This window comes from Gekko japonicus, unplaced genomic scaffold (assembly GCF_001447785.1).
Source record: "Gekko japonicus isolate JY-2015 unplaced genomic scaffold, Gekko_japonicus_V1.1 scaffold1424, whole genome shotgun sequence".
Taxonomy (NCBI): Eukaryota; Metazoa; Chordata; class Lepidosauria; order Squamata; family Gekkonidae; genus Gekko; species Gekko japonicus.
Genome location: NW_015173173.1, coordinates 337,340 through 355,267, shown reverse-complemented (window position 1 = coordinate 355,267; position 17,928 = coordinate 337,340). Strand labels below are relative to the sequence as shown.

Sequence of the window (17,928 nt, the reverse complement as noted above, 5' to 3'; positions counted from 1 at the left end):
GAGTCGCCCCCTCAGGAGAAGGGAACAAAATTATTAACTTCCTCCTCCTATAAAGGATGGGTGCTCATAAAGTCACTATAGCTTGTGGGCACCTAGTTTCCAGATAACCTCAGAGCACTTGCCAGAAAATGCTCTTGGTTGTCAGGATCCAGTAGCTCAGACCTAGCAACTCTAAAGAGCTGAATGGCACCAAGAATGTATGGTCCTAAGAGCCATCTAATACCTTTTATTAATACCCAATACAGTCTTATTTCAGGTGTAAAACTGAACTGATTTTCATTCAGTTACAATACAAAAGATTTCACAATAGAAACAGAGATGCCACTAAGGCTATTCCCACAAGTGTTATCTGCCCCAAGTCCAATGCTTTTGAGAAGTGGGTCCATCCCCCCCCCCCGGCATCATGGTGCATTCATACACCTCTGGGGGGGTTCTCTGGCTTTTCGCCAGTCTTTCTCAAACCTGCTTTCCTCTGAAATTTTTGGAAAAATTGAACTAAAAGCCAGATGGCTACAGTGTGGTTAAAAGTGCATACAATTTTATGCTTAATTAAATCTGTTAGTCTTTAAAGTGCCACTAGGCTCCGTTTTTTTGTTCTGCAACAAGCTGCACAGGTACTGTTTCCCTCCCCCATGTCCTGTCCCTTCAATAGAGACTTTATGGGCAGCCAAAGCTTTTCAATAACATCACCAGGTAAATATCATCTAATTACGCCTTTGTTAAAGAGAGGGCTTTAACTGTTGGCAACCCTGCCCTGCAGGTCAGGGGACAGGGATTTGCAGTAACAGGAACATATGTGAATATGGAGCAGGCCATGCATATGACAGAAGGGGAAGGAATGAAGTTTCCTTTTCGCATGCATTAACCATCTTCAAAAATATGGCCATGCTTGCTGAATGCCAGCTTTACTTATGGTTGCCAACAGCCTGGAGGAAAAAAAAATCCTTTCCTTTTAAGAAAAGCTTAATAGGATATTTACCTCCATGCCATAAAAATTTCAGTGGTCTATTTTTTACATATACAGACTCTTATCAGGTTGTGAGGGGCCCTACACATAACAGGGGTCATACCCTAGATTTAACTTTTTGGATGAAGTCTTCAGATGAAGATTTGGTCAGGGACTAGAGGTATGACCTGTATCATGGTCTGACCACTACCTCCTCAAAGCGAGGGTGAATATGCGGTATCAGCACTCTGCAAGAATGAGGGACCGGTCATGTAGTCCGTCCACTGAGACTAATGGACCCAACTAGTTTCCAGCATGCCCTGGGTGATTTTCAGATTCCAGCAAGCAGCGCTATTGATGCCGTGGTGGGAGCATAGAATGAGACGTTCTTCGAAGCAATTGACCTGGTTGCTTCTTGTTGTCCCCTCCCACCCTGCAGGCAGAATCCTGCACCATGGCTTATGACGCAGCTGAGTGATCTGAAGAGGGCCAGGAGACCTCTAGAATGATGTTGGTGGAAAACTCAAAATGAGTGTCCTATAAAGCCCACTGGAAGACCAATGAGTTAGTGGTGATGCTTGCAAAGAAATTCTACTATGCTGCTACAATTGCACCAGTTAAATCACACCCAGCTCAACTTTTCAAAGTATTTTGGCACCTGCTGACCCCAAAATCTGAACCCTTGAATCCTCATAAACTTATGATTAGTTGTGAAATCTTTGCAAAGTGTTTTGTTTGTTTGGGGGGGGGGGGTGTTGCTGAAAAAAATCTCTCAAATATACTCTGATCATGTTGCTGGTTGTAATACAATAGTGACTTGGGGGGAAATGCTCATTATACCATCTGGTCTGTTTATGGATCCTTTTGATCCACTGACTACAATGGGTGTTGACAAAATCTTAGGATCTATGAAGGCCACCACTTGTAATCTGGATCCTGGCCCTTTTTGACTGTTGAAATTACGTAAGACCCACATCTATCAGGCCCTGATGTACATCGTAAACCAACTGCTAATTCATGGCACATTCCTGTTGTCCTTAAAACAGGCTGTTATCCATCCCCTACTTTAAAAATCATATCTCAAGGAAAATGATGTGGCCAACTATCGCACCGTCTCCAACTTGCCCTTCTTTGGCTAAAGGACTGAAAGAGCAGTAGCAGGACAACTTCTGGTCTTCCTGGCTAACTAATCTTCCCGAGACCCCCTTCATTCTGGCTTCAGACCAGGCTATGGGAGAGAGACAGCACTAGTGGCTTTAGCTGATTATCTCTACTTGAATCCGGACAGTGCCTCTCTGGCCCCGGTCACACGGGCCGGATATCGTGGGGGGGGAGGCGTGGCTGTTTGCCCTGGAGTGAACTACTGTGCAGCCGCCAGATCATACGTCCCGCCAACATCCCGTGGTTCGGGGGAGGGGCCGATCATACGACAATCCTGTGGCGCGGCAAAGAAGCGGCGTGGTGCGATCACAGCAGCAATGGCTAGGTGCCGCTGCCGTGGCAAACGGGGTTGTGTTTTTTAAAAAATCAAAGTGTGCGCATGCGCCGTTGGGTGCTTGTGCGCATCCTGTGGAGAGTTGGGGAAAAAACCTTTTCGCCACGGGACATGGGTGGGCGCCGGATGCCATGACCTACCACCGGAAACGCGATCAGACGCCAGCCCTTGCCCCGCGGTTTCCGGAAACTAGTACCTCAGAGGTACTAGTTTTTTACGGTGCATCTTCAGCGGGAAGCCTCGGGTTAGCCACGGGAGCTCTACGCTTCCCATATGTTGCGGTGTGATCGCGCCCAGAAAATCCACCTATCTTCCGTCTTTGTAGCGTGGCTAATGCTCCGTGTGACCGCAGCCTCTGTTACTCTTACTGGATCTATCAGCAGTATTTGACACTGTGTTCCATGCCATTTTGTTGAGGTGTTTGAAAGGAAATAGGGATTAAGTCTGCCTTGGTTTAAACCATTCCTTATGGGGAGGTCTTGGAGGATTTCTGTTGAAGACTGACTGTTGTCAGTGTGGGATGACACCCAGCTCTATCGCCTTATCCAAATCACCTGATGATTCTGTAGAGGTCCTGAATCAGTGCCTTAATGGTATGCTTAATTGGCTAAGGGTGAACAAATTGAAGCCGAATCCTGAACAGACAAAGCTAATGCTGGTTGGGAAGACTGAAACCTTGAAGGATGCTGTGCTGCCCACTTTCGATGGGGTATAGCCGATACTTCCTAGGGGTCATTCTGGACCCAGCATTACAACTGCAGAAGCAAACTAATGCAGCTACAAAAAAAGAGCATCCTATCAGCTTCATTTAGCCTGGAAGACGGCCCCCTACCTTGAGTCAGCCGATCTGGCCATGTGGATCTAGGCTGGGGTCACCTCAGGGTTAGAATGTAATGCAACCTACATAGGTCTGCCCTTAAATCAACTCAGAAACCTCATCTGGTTCAGATTGTGGCAGCCCACTTACCAGAAGGTGCTAGGCAGAACGTAGGTGTCATACCCATCCTGTAGTCACTGCATTTTGTACCAATGCAGGTTCAATTCAAGGTACTGATTATCACTGAAAAAGCACTTCATGGTCTGGTACCCACATACCTGTGGGACCGCCTCTCCTGCTGTGCTCCACCATGACAACTTTACTCTTCTGAGCACAGCCTTCTGACAGTTCCTTCCTTCAAATGGGTAAGATCAGCAACTGCCCATTCACATGTGTTCTCTGTGGTGGCTTTCACTTTGTAGAATGGCCTGCACACACTTATTTCTCTGCAAAATGTGCAAAACTGAAATGTTCAGGAGGGCATTCTAATAATGGAATCAGAACTGTATTGTTCTGGAACAGCCCATAAGGTCATTTTAATGTAGGAATAGGTCTTAAACGATTATTTGTTGATAACTATTATTGTGGTATCATCAGCAGAGGTCATTTCCTGCGGGAGTGCACAGGAGCGGAACTCCAGCAGTAAGGAGCCCAGGGGCGGGCACACGCAACAAGACCCGCCCCCTGCTCCCAGCAGCCCTCAGTTGGGCCACGAGGAGCAAGAAGCAGCCATGTAAATTGCAGAGCCCCTCCCCCCGGCCCGCCTTCAGGTACAAGCTCTCCCTCCTCTGTGAGGACAGATCTGCACATCCCCCCCCCAATAGCTAGCAATCCAAAATAGTCCAGTGGAGCCTGAGTGTTGGATGTTGCCTTCTGACACACTTCCGGTGAGGTCAGGGGGTGTGACATATGCAAATAAGTTATGCTAATAAGTTATGCTAATGAGCTCCTATACCTCTTTTTCTATGAAATGACTCCTGATCATCAGCATTGCCTTTTCCCACATTCTGAACTGCTCACATAATACCTTAGCCTTAGGCAGTTTGCTGTTCTCATTGTTGCCTGCATTGTCTTTGAATTTTGCATTCTTAGTCCTGTTGCATTGTACTTCTATTTCTTTACGTTGTAATCCACTTTGAGTCTCAGTGAGAAAAGTGGTCTATAAATAAGCTAAAATGTTAAAGGGACAGGACAGTTTTCTCAAAGCCTGTTGGCAACCCTAGCAAATGTATGTGTGTGTGCACAAACTGATAGGGACAGCATAAATTGGGAATTCTCCACTGGGATAAACTGAGCAGGCAATGTATGAAATCTCTCAGCTTTCTCATGTAATATTAGTTGGCATATAAAATTTCTTGTACCCTTTTAGAGATTGCATTTTTTCCCTAACTTCCTTATGCATTGCCGGGGAGGGGGGGGGGGATAGGGACTGTTTATTTCAGATGGAGAATAAAGGGAAATACTGTCCATCCTGAGAGGTATTGGTTATGTTAGCTATGACCAAGGCCTATTTCTGGTGCAGTGCTTCCACCTGTAGGTCAACCTGTGTACAGCAAGCACATGTTTCTTTGTGGCTGCCTTTGAAGAGTTCTCTGGACTTATCTTGACAATTAAGAGAATGTGTGTTGAAAATACATTTTAGGACACAGTGCAGAGTTCTTAATTGGAAGGAGCAGAGAAGAGGTAGCCCTCCCTGTATTTCCCTCCCATGGCGTTCTACTGATGTTCTTTGAGGGCATGGAGTTCACCTCTGCAGAGGACCACAGAATAATTCTATACATGTGCAATTGAACAAGAATAAAAGTGTCTCCAAACTTTCAGGGCGTTGTTGTGGGAGTCAGCTAGGAAACTAATAAAACCTCTAAGTTTAATGATATTGTGGTAGGATTACAAACTATATCATGGATGGGGCAAGCCTGTAAGGAACAGGCACATGCTTTTAACGCTTCCGCAGTCACATCAGCACAGTATTCAGATGTGCTTGTCTGAGTGGGGAGGAACAGCGCTTCACTGTTGCGGCGGCTTGATGGCTAGAGAAAGGGATCGCAGCAGCAGAGGCCAATGTCTTCACTTTCTCCAGGGCTGTCATTTCCAGTACAGATAGGTGTGCTGTTTCTTCCCACAGACCCTAGTTGGTTTATGTAGACTTAAATGCCAGAGACGTCTTCAGTACCCATCAGAATCCCAATGTCACATCAGTGTAAAAAGAGCCACACGGGGAGGAGATCCTGAACATGTGCGCCTGAAATCTGGGAAGCCACAGAGTAACAAAATTTTGCTACTTGGCAGGCAACCAGCTCACCAAGTGATGACATGTGACAGTTACCCTATGCAAGTAGTCATCTGCATTCTCATTACCTTGGTTAATTTAGGATTCTGAAGTGGATGAAAGCATAAACTGGAGTGATGATTCTAATGGTCATGAGAAAGGAACCAGATGATTATGCTGAATTTTATTATTGGGTAGTGTTAATTTTAAAAGAGCTCAGGGTAGAATTATGGGCCTCCCCTCAATGGAAATAGATCTTCTGATTGAAGAGCATTTGGAGTGCCACTTCTGTCTTACTACTCCCACGATTTATTAATCTGAAATCAAAGTTCGTGAACCTGGCCATAGAGAGAGAGTGTTTAGAGAAAATGAACCAAGGGGGCAGTGGAGAAAGAGAACATACTACTGTAAAGAGTTCAGTGCTTTTTCCCAGAGCAATAATAGAACATGCTTTTAAAAAGTATGTTAAGATGCTCTGGCAAGCCACTGGTTTGTGCTGCCTTCATTTTTTGAGAAATAAACGCACAAGAGTAAAGGGCTAATAACAGTGGCTTGGAAAAGGTACATGATCTTGATGTGTACTTTTATCATAGTGCCTATTACATCACTGCCAATGCAAAACACAATTCCACCCTGTCCAACAAACTCATAAAGCTTTCCTTTGCTCCACTTTAAAAGGAAGGGGATCTTGAATAATTGTGGGTGGGCAAGAGAGAGGGTCTCTAAATGGCATGTGCTTACTCTTTGGGCTACATGAGCATTTGCAAAAGACAAAAACACCAAGGCTACCCTGCATTTCCTTTGCCCAAGATGGCAGGATTATAAGAAATATGTTTACATCACAATACTTATAAATTCCTATTGTGATAAGCAGACTTCAAAAATCAACAATTAAAATGCATTTCGAATCCGAGAAGAAAAAACTGTATTCCACAAAGTATTGTCAGGAAATTAAATTTTTCATACCTGATACTTTTGCTCCCGTGAGTTCCTTTTGTTGGTTTTGTGGATCAAACCTTTGCCAGGAATACTGAGGTTTAGGGGATCCTTCCTGAGAATTGCAGGTCAGGTTAATGTTGTGTCCATATGATGTAGTTCCTATAATTTTGCACTCTGGTATGGATGGAGCCACTAGATCAGGTGAGAAAAGTAAAAACTAAGTTGCTTTGACAATGTAAAGATGAAAACTTTAGTGTTGCGGTGCTCCCAATGCAGTTTCACCATCATAGCCACTGTGCAATCCCACATGGCTACTGTGCATGCTCAGACCTGCTATGGAAAATTCTATAGCACTTTATAACGTGAGGGCACTCCCCTCCCCTTTTCATGCCTCTTTCCTAACCTTTTTGGCTCAAGGGTGGGGGGGAAGCACCTGTCCCTCAGTTCTCTGCAGGTCAGGTTTATCTGAAACTCAGGTATAGTGTGTCTCGGAAAGGAAAAGGGGAAAATACATATTGTTTTCTTGTACCTGCTGTTGTTTGCTCCTTCTCCCTTGCAATAAGGAGAAAGCTTGGAGCATTATCTTTCTGAAATAGCTCAGAAAACTCTATTTAAGAACTGTATCAGTTGTGGCCAGAGGTCATTTCGGGGGGGAACGCGGGGGAACACAGTTCCCCCGGGTGAGGTGCAGGGGGCGGGGCACATGACGAAGCCCCGCCCCCTGCTTCCGGCCACCCCGCTTCCAGCCCTCATTCAGCCAGGAAGAGGCAGGAGAAGAGGGAGGGTAAGTTGCTTCCTCCCCGCCTCTCCCCACCCCTGCCTGCCTGGGGCCAGGGAGGGCCTTGGCGGGGCTTCCTCGCACTCCCGCTAGCCTTGCAGGTCCACCTCCGGGCCCCTGATGTCAGGGGGTGTGGCATATGCTAATGAGTTATGCTAATGAGTTCCCCTAGCTCTTTTTCTACAAAATGACCCCTGGTTGTGGCTTTGAAGTCTTTCAGTCTGATGACCATTTGTCATGTTTACTATGTCTCAGGGAGGAGCATGACATGTAGGGGGGAGGAGGGGAGAAATCGGCCCTAGAAAAAGGCCACCCCCCCCCAGAGGAGAGAGGTAGCACCCATCTGGCAAGCCCTGAGCAGGAGATGCCCGGCTGAGTTTAGTGGTCTGGCAGGATGAGGCCAGGTGGGCCATGGTGATGACAGGCTGGATGAGTGAGTCCCTCACCATGGTGACCCCTCCTTCTCTGAGCCTCTCGCTCATACCTGCCCTTCTCTAGTTAGAGGAGCCCCAGTGCGGGGCAGCCCCCATGCCATCGGCCCCCTGCAGGGCTTTTTCGATTGGCCTTAATTGCCAGTCTGTCCCAATGATGTGTTGATACGTTCTGTCTTCTGCCTTCACCCTGAGAGCCTGCCACAACAAGACCCCACAGGTCAAGGCAAACTTGTGGGAGACCTTCAAGCCCTCCAACATATAGAGCCACACCCAAAAGGCAAGCCAGATTAGTCTCTGTTGTTCCATAAGATATGAGGTTAGTTCCAACACCACCTTTGGTTCCAGTCTCGATTCCAGTCCCCACTCTGACACCATCAGATAAGCTAGCATCCAGCCCCCTGCCAAAAAGGCCAGGCACAAAGAAAACAGGAGAAGGACATTGTAAATGGCTTCAGGCAAAAGCAGGCACCAGTCCTCCCTGCTTCTTGGAGTCATGCTGCTGACTCCCACTGCCCTAGAGACCTTAAGAAAAGTAATCTTTCTTCCAAAAATACCATCCCAACGTTAGAACTCTTCACAGAGGGTTTGCTCAGTCCTACGAAGCTCAGAAAAGTTTGTTGAGATTCCTGCATATCTGGTACATCGTATCCCTCCCTGTCCTAGCCCTGAAGGGCATTTCCTTCTGAATACCTTCCATGGATGAAGAGACCAAAATACTACTGGGAATCCCATTCTTTGCTGGATCAATGGAGTATTTGCACTATTGCTATGACTAGTCCTACACTTCCTGCAGCTTCTTCTACCCAGCTAAATGTCACTGATACTATTAGTGCAATCTCTAGAAAGGGAGGTGACCTGTTCCGCACCTCCAGCATCTGATCCAGTCTTTAGTGCTCTCCACACAGACTACATGGATGGGGTCACTTTCTCCATCATGAAAAGTCTTCCAGACATCACCAAGGGTCCATGGCTGCTTCAGTTCCTGCCTCACTAAAGAAGAGAGACTTTAAAAGATCCAGATGGATGCCCCTTCCTCTTCAGGCAGCTGGCATCAAATTCCACTCTTGTGGAAGTGCTCCAGGGGCAGCAGAGGGGTTCCCATCATTCACTCCAGTGGATGGGGGGCCCCCCACAAGTTGAACACGGTTGGCTGCAAAGTCTGTTCCTCATCAGCCCTTAACTTTAAGGTGTGCAATACAAAGCAATCATGGGACATTATCATCTGTTACCATGGGGAAATGTAGATTAGCTAAAGCCCTGCAATCAGAGGTCTCCAAACTGTCTAAATAGCAGATTAACACATTAACACTTATTGTTCTGCATGTAAACTTGCTACTGCTGTCTCTTCTTTTTGGTGTTTTTTTCTTCATATGTGTGTATGTACATTTGAGTGTGTGTTCACCTGGAAGTCATGGCGACCTCTGGTGACTGACCTCTACTGTGAGCCTGGAGATTATTCAGAGAAGTGGCTGAGTAAAGCCTGCCCTGCCTCCTGCCTCTGGTATTCCAAGGAAGTCTCCCATCCAAGTACTTGCCAGAGTAGACCCTGCTTAGCTCCCAAGATCTGACGAGACCAGGCTTGCCTGGGCTATCCAAGGTCGGGGTGCTACTACTGTCTCTTTGAGGCACACTTGGTTGCATTCAACCATGTTGCCTAGCAAAACAAAGGCTGGAACAGAGGATCAGAGCTCTTTGGTTCTCAAACTGATGATGCTCTTGAGAAAATCTGCAAAAATAAATACATGGCTAGATCTTTGGGGGTCACACCCTCTCAGAAACCCCCTTATAAACCAAAGGGGTATTCCAGACCCTAAACCCCTTACTAAAACAGGTCATGGGAAACCATACTTTGAACCTGTTTTCTGCCCTCCCTAAGCATCTTCATATATGCACTCATGGTCTGCCTAGGAGCCAGCCTTGCTGGGAGGGCAGGGCAAAAATCTAATTAAATAAATAGGAGGCAGCTCCACTGCCAGAAGAAAAAGACCATGTCCCAGTCTCTTAACTATGTCCTCTCATAAGCAAGGTTTTTGACAGCCTACTCCAGTTTCTTCTGTTTCCATGGCAATTGCCCCATTCTCATGGGAAGCCATTATCTCAGGCTGTTGGGCCCTGGCTATCATATCAGAAGACTATGCACTAGAATTTAGGTCTCATCTACCTGACCTTCCTCTTTCATCCAACCCCCATACTCCTTCCTATTCCATTGCTGAGAGGCTTCCACATTTCTACAGAAGGGAACAGTAGAACTGGTGCTTGTGATGAAATAACACCAGAAATTCTACTCAAGATATTTCCTAACTAACAAATCAAAGCCTTGCTTCAGGTAAATAAATTCAGGATGATTTCTATAAGCAACTTCCTGCCACTATTGCACTGAAGGTATGGTTCGTAACCTGGACCTGTTGGATGTGTATTTTCATATCAAAATAGTGCATTCTCAGTTCTTTTGATTCCAGTTCGGCACATCATTTCTGCAATCCAACATCCTGCCCTTTGGCCTGGCAGTTGCACCCAGCATCTCTGCAAAGGTCATATTGGTAGTAGTTGCCTATCTAAGAAAACAGGGTTGCAAGATCTTCCTGTACCTGGATGACTGGCTGATCGGTTATGGGCTATTTTCTCAACTGCTTGTGATTCTCAGTAACCAGAAGGCATGGGGGAGGGAAGGCAGCATGGTATAGCCTAATCTCGTCAGATCTCAGAAGCTAAGCAGGGTTGGTATTTGGATGAGAGACTGACAAGGAAGACTCTGTAGAGGAAGGCAATGGCAAACCACCTCTGCTTCTCATTTGCCTTGAACGTCTCTTGCTGGGGTGACCATAAGTCAGTTGTAACTTGACAGCACTTACATACATACATAACCTGAAGGTGTTACACCTTCAGGTCACCCTAGAAAAACTGAATGAACAACCCTCAATGGGTCCTTTTCATAGGGCAAGTGCTTGATTCAATCAATGCCTTTTCATAGGGCAAGTGCTTGATTCAATCAATGCCAGGGTTTTTTCATCCTTTGAAAAGGATAAAGGGTGTTTGCTTGTTAATAAGGAATTTTCTACTCTGTAATTTCCATCCAGCCCTGTGAATACAGAGGCTGTTGGTTCTCGTGGCCTCCATGTAGTATCCTGTACTACTCTGGATAAGATTGCTTCAGACTTGATTTCTCAGAGTTTTCAACTCTTACTGCCAGAGCCAAAGCAAGATATTGAGTATCTTCAGATTGACAATTCACTCTCTAGCTTGGTGGATGATAGAAATGAACTTGATAGAGAGTACCCTCTTCAGGATCTCTCTCCCAGACTTAACACCAGCTACTATTATGCCTCCCTCAAAGGGTGGAGTGGGGACATTGCAACCATCTTATAGCCAGTGGCACCTGATTCCCTCAGGAAATTTAACTGCACATAAACAGTTCAGAGCAGAATGTTATGCACTGTTAGCCTTTTGTGCTCAAGTTGAAAAGAAAAACCATTCAGCCAGCATTGGAGGATATGACGGCCATATTTTATTTAAACAAACACCCCTTTGTCAAGAAGACATTCCAATTTTGGAAGCACTGATTATTGCATGGTCCAGGCCATCCACATTCCAGATTCCCGGAATCACTTGGCAGATCCCCTCAGCAAGGGTCCAGTAGAAGCTCCTGATTGGGTGACTGGATTTTTGTTTCTCCACCTAGTTTCTGAAATATGAGGTTTTCTCTCTCATAGCATGGGTCCCCTGCAAGAGGGGGGGAGCTTACTCATGTCACCTTAATAACTCATTTTGCACCTGAGCAAAGTTAGTTTGCCAGGTTACTCTCAGTGACACGGGATGGGGGGAGTTTTACATGTTTCCCCATGATAGCACCCTCTTCTCACGGTACAGTTTATCACCACAGTTTATAGCCAGCCTGCACCTCACTGCATGGCATATTCTGAATTACTTTGAGGTGTTTTTTTTTAAAGATCCAGTCAAAGAAGTTCCTGATAGTACCAAAAAAAACCCCATCTGCTTAGAAATCTTATAGACTTCAGTGGAACAAGTTTGTCTCCTTGGCCTCATTGAAAGGCCTGAACTATAAAATGTGTCTTCTGGGATTAGTTTTGAGTGTTCCCTTCATCTAGCTCATGAGGGCTTGTTCTGCATCTTACTAAAGGTCCACTTGGCTGCTATAGTGATATTTTATACACTTATTGGGAGAAAATTGGTATTTGCCAGGTAAGAATCCAAGATCTTTATGAAAAGTTTACATAAGCCTGATGATATTTCGTCAAGCTTCCCAGTGGAGTCTCTCCCTTGTTCTTTCTAAGCACATGACCAATCCTTTGAGCTGATGGCTACTTGTTACCTCTGCCTTTTAACCATCTAAATAGTCTTCTTCATATTTATTAAACCAGCCTGCTGGTTTAGCAGACTTCAAGCCTTTAAGCATGACCCACCCTTTTAAAAGATCCAGTTTTCCCCTAAGGTAGTCTCCACCTTCCACCAAGTTGTGGTCTCTATTTTTGTCCTGTTGAAAAGGACAAAGTTGAGCACTGGTTGCACTCAGTGTACTATGAGCACTTCTTTTTTATTTAAACAGAATGAAAGAATTAGGAAGGGTCCACATCTTTTTATTGCTTATGGTGGTACAAAGAAGGGACACAAGGTCTCTTCTGAAAAGCAGTGTTGTGGTCCTCCTCCTTGACTTTTGTCAATCATTATGCCACGGACAGCTATGCTGCAAAGGAAGCAGAGGTTAGAAAAGTGGTGTTACAGTGTCTGTTCATCTGAGAGCTTCACACCCTACCATACAAGTGTGGTAAAGTCATTCACTATTCTTCCATGTGGGACCGCACAGTGACTATGATGATAGAAAATATGGTTGCACTTAGGTGTAACTGATGCTCATCACCTGTACAGTCACACATCTCTGCCTCCATCCACACGGTGAGATCTCTGGCTCTGGATTTCCTGGTTTCCCACAGAAGCTTTGAGGAACTGAGAGATGGGTGCCCCCCCCCCTTTCCCGGTCATGTGCTGAGAAGGTGGCTTGAGGGGAGAGTGCAGTGGCCTGCATACATGTGGTACCCATATAGGATTGCACAGATGATCACTCAATAAACATCAGTTACAGATAAGCCCAACCATGTTTTCTGCCTTTATAATGCTATCATAACTGGTTGTGGCCTGTTACAGTATTTGCCCTACCCCATAATTTATATAATGTATCTTCTTTTTGTTAATGTCTATAATCATTTCATATTCTTAAATTGGGTAAAAGATCAAGCTGTTGTCATTGCTTTCTCTCCCTTAATGAAGACTGTCCTGCCTCCGAGGTCACCTACAGTACAAATTTACATATTCCTCTAGAATAATAGCACCGTTGTCTCTTTTTGCAATAGGACAGAGAATCACTGCACTTTTCTGGAATGGAGTACTTCCTCTTCATTACAATCACTGCTTTCTGCTCCTGTGAAATTAAGCAAGTTATGGAGCTGGTAATGCCTTACCAAGGACCACAAGATCCATTTGTGCACTTTTCACTGGGGGATCATGGCGCATGCGAACCGAACATTCATAAGTTCCATTGTCATCCATAGTCACATCACTGAGGGTGATGGTGAGATCATTGTTACTTGGATTGCCAGAGAGGTTCACGCGATTCTTGTAAGTTGCTCCTAAAAATGGTGGTTCTTTTCCACCATCAAAGTACCAGTTAACAAATTCTTCCTGGAGAAGGAATAAAGGAGTCAATTCAAAAGACTTGCATCTCTTTTTTTGCATTTATGTATGTGTGCACGCGCCTGTGCCTGGAAGTCATCTCTGGCACCTCTGGCAACTCCTACTGGGGCATGGAGGATATTCAGAGAAGTGGCTTGATGGCCTGCCTCTCGCCTCCCAGCCCTGGTTTTCTCTGGAAGTCTCCCATTCAAATACTTGCCAGGATCGGCCCTGCTTAGCTTCCAAGATCTGATGAGACTGGGCTTGCCTGGGCTATGTAGGTCAAGGAGAAAGATTTGCATTTTTACTCAGAGGTAAATCCCATTATATTCAAGTGACTTTACTAACTGCCGCAAAAGTACAGAAATGCAGTCTTAATTTGTGTTGCAAAAATCTTTGGCTTATCACTATTGGATGATAACTATATATTGGGGTGTACACTGAGAAAAAATTCACTATAATTTTGGATCTGGGAGTTGAGGGGGGGAAGGAACCCTTTACTGTGATTTCTGGGTTTTGGATAGGACATTACCAGTTTGGGTTTCAAAATCCATGTTTATTGTGGGGTTCCAGACCATTATTTTCAATGGGGAGCCAATTCAAGGATCTAGGGCAGTTGTTTTTAGAGATAATGGCACCAGATTAGCACAGAACATCGTCCTGCCTCGAATCTAAAGACTTCCCAAATTTCAAGCAGAATGGACAAAGGGGGTTGATTGTGCAGACCCCCAAAGCAGATGCCTTTTGGTGCAGGTACACTTCTCTCTACTGATTCCTATCCGGGGGGAAATGGCACCAGGTACCAGCATTTATTCCTGTCTGTATCTGTTTGGGGTTTTTGTTTTTTTTACATAAACATATGGTGACTGACTGACAATAAAAAACTCCACTGAAAACTCTGTGTTTGCTATCCTTCCATGTTGCGATCTGTTTTTTTTCCCTTTAAAAAGTTAAAGAAGCCTTCCTTCACACACACAAAAAAAACCCTTCCACCCGCTTCACCCTATCTCTGTCCCATCTCTACGATCTTTGAAAATAGTTTATAGTAAAAAAAAAAAAAAAAGACTATGTGCATATGTGATTGCATGTGATGAATCAGTCATCCAGTTGCTGTGAGACACATGTCTACATGCTGGACATCTACTCTAGGGATTCCTTAATTTGTAATTAGAACTATTACTATTTAAGGAGTTCCTGGAGGAGGAGGAGATGGTGGCAGTTGGGAGGCTGGACTATGGGGGATTCCCAGAGCTAAGCTACATGATATGTTTCTTATGAGTTGTGTCTGGGTGCACTGCTTTGACCAGAGTCATACATCAGTTCCAAGAATGTTGTTTCAAAGTCATAGAAGCTAGTTTTACTGATAAGGGGCAACACAGATGGAGAGGGGAGTTCTTGCCCCCCCCCAACCCTTTTCCTTATTCTGAAGACCCCTCAGTGGAAATTTATTTGCATAAATGTGAAGCAGTACATAGAATACTCTGAGCACTCACAGCACAGCAAAGACCCCTCCATGGAAATTCATTCTCTGGGGCTTGTCTCCAAATAAGATTGGCTGTGAGCACTCTCCTCCTGACCCCTTCCAAGGATCTGATTGGAAGGGAGAAATGCCACTGCCCAGGGAAATCCAGGGAATCAAAAGCAAGATGCCTGATGACAAGCACCCAAACATGAAAAACAGCACAAGTTTTGGGTTTTTTTAGGGTGGGAGTGTTCATAATGCCTAAGAATCCTGGATTTGTATTACAGTTGTGGAAAGTTACGGTATCAACCTAAAACAGTGATTTTTGTGTATATTTTTGCTCAAGAATTTCATAATGCTCACTCCTAAAATGTATTTTAAAGTGAGGGAGGTCCTACCCAAACCTTTTTGCTTCCACAACTGATACCTTGCCACAACCTGACAAAGACCAATGAAACATGTAAAAGGCTGAAATATTTCAAAAACAGGATCTATTTCAGTTGGTTAACGGTACAGGCTGTTAATCAACATAACTTTCCAGGCAAAGGCACTTTCATTTTTACTATCATTTGAATACTATTACAAAATCACAATCAAAATAAATATTAAAAATAGCTGTAGCATCAAAGTGAAATGCTTAATTCCCCCCGACCCCAACCCCCAATAATTATCTTTTGATTCAGAAACACCATGGTGGATATTAAGAGAACAACAACAAAATTATTCTATAAACCCAAAGTACAAAAGGATACGTTAGGAGATGTTGGACCTTTGCTTAATATCTATATATCTAATAGCCAAGGCGCCCCCTGCGTGCGGATATCTTTTTTTTTTGAGCCCCCGGAGGGGATTTTTTATTATTTTTTTTATCAAACTACAAAACTACTACAGAAAAAAGGGAAGGGGGGAAAGGGAAGGGGGGATTACATATATAGAATAAAGCAAAAGAACCCACTACTAACTAAAAACCCAAGAGAGGAGATTGTCACTAGCTTAGGTACAGCAAATCTTCACTTCACTTAGATTATTATAAACTGAGTCAAACATTTGTATTACTTTCTTTTTCTTTAACGCTTAAATTTAACTGTCTAGAAACAGTACCCCCCAATCATCCCCTTTCAGAGTTCTCAAAGGCACAATTCAGAGTCCTTCAGCCTTCACTTCTCCTTTCCTCATCTCTTCCGCAGCTTATAAGGACTTTTTGGAGCGGCTGCCCCTTGCTCTGTCAGAGAGTCCTCCCCAGAAGAACCCAAGTCCAGCTCGCCACTAGACTTGCTGTCCTCTTCTTTTTTCCCGTCCTCTGGTCTTCCCAGCTGAACCCTTAGGAATTCTTGAGCTTTCAGAACAGAGTCAATCTTTTCTTTTTTATCCTTGATCTTAAAAGTAATGCCTTCTGGAAACAGCCATTTATATCCAATTGAGTTTGTCTGAAGAAAAAGCACAAGTTCTTTGTACTTACTTCTCCATTGTCTTACTTCAAATGGAATATCCTTTAGCATTCTGATGGTATTTTCCCCCACTTTCAGGGGTATTCCAGCAACTGCTTTCAGGATTGCATCCCTCACATGCCTCTTCGAGAATCTTACGACAATTTCCCCAGGCAGATTATTTTTCTTTATATAGCCTGAATATGATCTGTAAACCACATCCATCTCGCTCAGCAGCAATTCCGCCTTCATTTCTGTCACTGGGGCTAGTAATTCCATCATCACTTCTTTAAGATTCTCCCCCCTGTTCTCTGGCATGCCCTGGGAGCAAAGAATCATGTTGTCCTTTTCCATTTCCACTTACAGCAGTTGATCTTCCATGGAGATTTGTTTCCTTTCCAGTTTTTGCACTTTTTTCTTCACCTTCTGAGTAGTTGCAGCCATGTCCTTTACCTTCTCAGTATCTTGCTTCATTATTTGTATCATATCGTTTATCTGGGTTTGTTGTGCAGTAATACTTTGAGTCACTATAGACATCTGTTCCTTGAAGTTATTCAGCTGTTCCAGCAGAGGGCGCATATATTCCGCTATAGACTTTGCCACCTCGCTGATAGCTTCCGGTTTCGGGCTCTCAGACCCTTTCGCTTTCAAAAGTTTTTTTCTGTCCTTCTTCCCCGCCATCTTTTTTGCTTGTTTACTTTCGCAATTTTTTGAAAAGTCTCTGAATGTGCGCTTGACCACTTAGATTCGCTTTGGTAAGTACTTCTAGGCAGTTTCCTTCATGTTTTCTTCCGCTACCCCCCTCAATCACTCAAAAAGTTCATGTGCATGGGAGGCGTCCCGTGCATGGGAGGCGTCCCTCCCACGCTCGCCTCTTTCCCGTTCGGTGGGGTGGGGTGCTATTTTTTTCCCTTCGAAGAACGCTTCAAAGCTGACTCACGTTCATAATTGGTCATTCGACCTCGTTTTCAACTTTCATTTCTGCTGCTGGATCTCCCACGCTTGCCCCGGTCAGCGTCACTAAATCCATTCGGTCTCACAGAACGGAGAACCGTCGGAACGAAGAGGTGCCTCAATTCTCCGGCATTTCGCCCTCGAAGAGGCAACCTCTTGTAAGTTCCATGGCCAGGGTCCCTTTGCCAGGCCCCTGGGGGGGTAAGCAAGCCTGCGCACCCCCTCCTACGGCTGGAGCGCAGCTTCACCCCTGGGAGGTCTGGGAGGTGAGTCTGCTAGTGCACTGCCATAAACTGGAAGTCGCATGCAGATATCTAAATCCGCACATCGGGGGCACCTGGGGGGCAGGGAGATTTTCCTGCGCACGTGGGGCAATGCCCAAGTGTGCAGAAAAATCTGAAAACTGTAAAAAATATAGGGGGGAATAATTAAATCCCAAAAAAGTAACAGAGCGCCCCCTGCACATGCGCAGGGAATGCTTTTAGAACGGCTTTGCCGCCACCACCAGAGAAGGGGAGGGAGTGGGGGGAGAAGGCTTGGCCGGCTGGCGGCTGTAAGCCGCACATCCCTCGCCACCGCCGCCATCGCTGCCTGGGAGGAGGGAGAAAGTTTGGTGGGCCGAGCTCTGGCTTCGCCGCCATCAGGGGGTAAGGGGGGGAGAAAGCATGGCGGGTCAGTGAGGCCTCGCCATTGCCGCCACGGGGGGGAGGGAGAAAGTTCAG

At 45.2% G+C, this 17,928-nt stretch overlaps 1 protein-coding gene across 1 annotated transcript in view; it reads right to left on the bottom strand.

Moving 5' to 3' along the window:
* The window catches only part of GPA33 (glycoprotein A33), a 47,382-nt gene that overhangs the window by 11,964 nt on the left and 17,490 nt on the right, over positions 1–17,928 (bottom strand). The window contains exons 3-4 of the mRNA XM_015422553.1: positions 13,153–13,372; positions 6,494–6,658 (exon numbers count right to left, since the gene is read on the bottom strand). Of these exons, the coding sequence (XP_015278039.1) occupies positions 6,494–6,658; positions 13,153–13,372 (385 nt within the window). The remainder of the gene's footprint in view (positions 1–6,493; positions 6,659–13,152; positions 13,373–17,928) is intronic.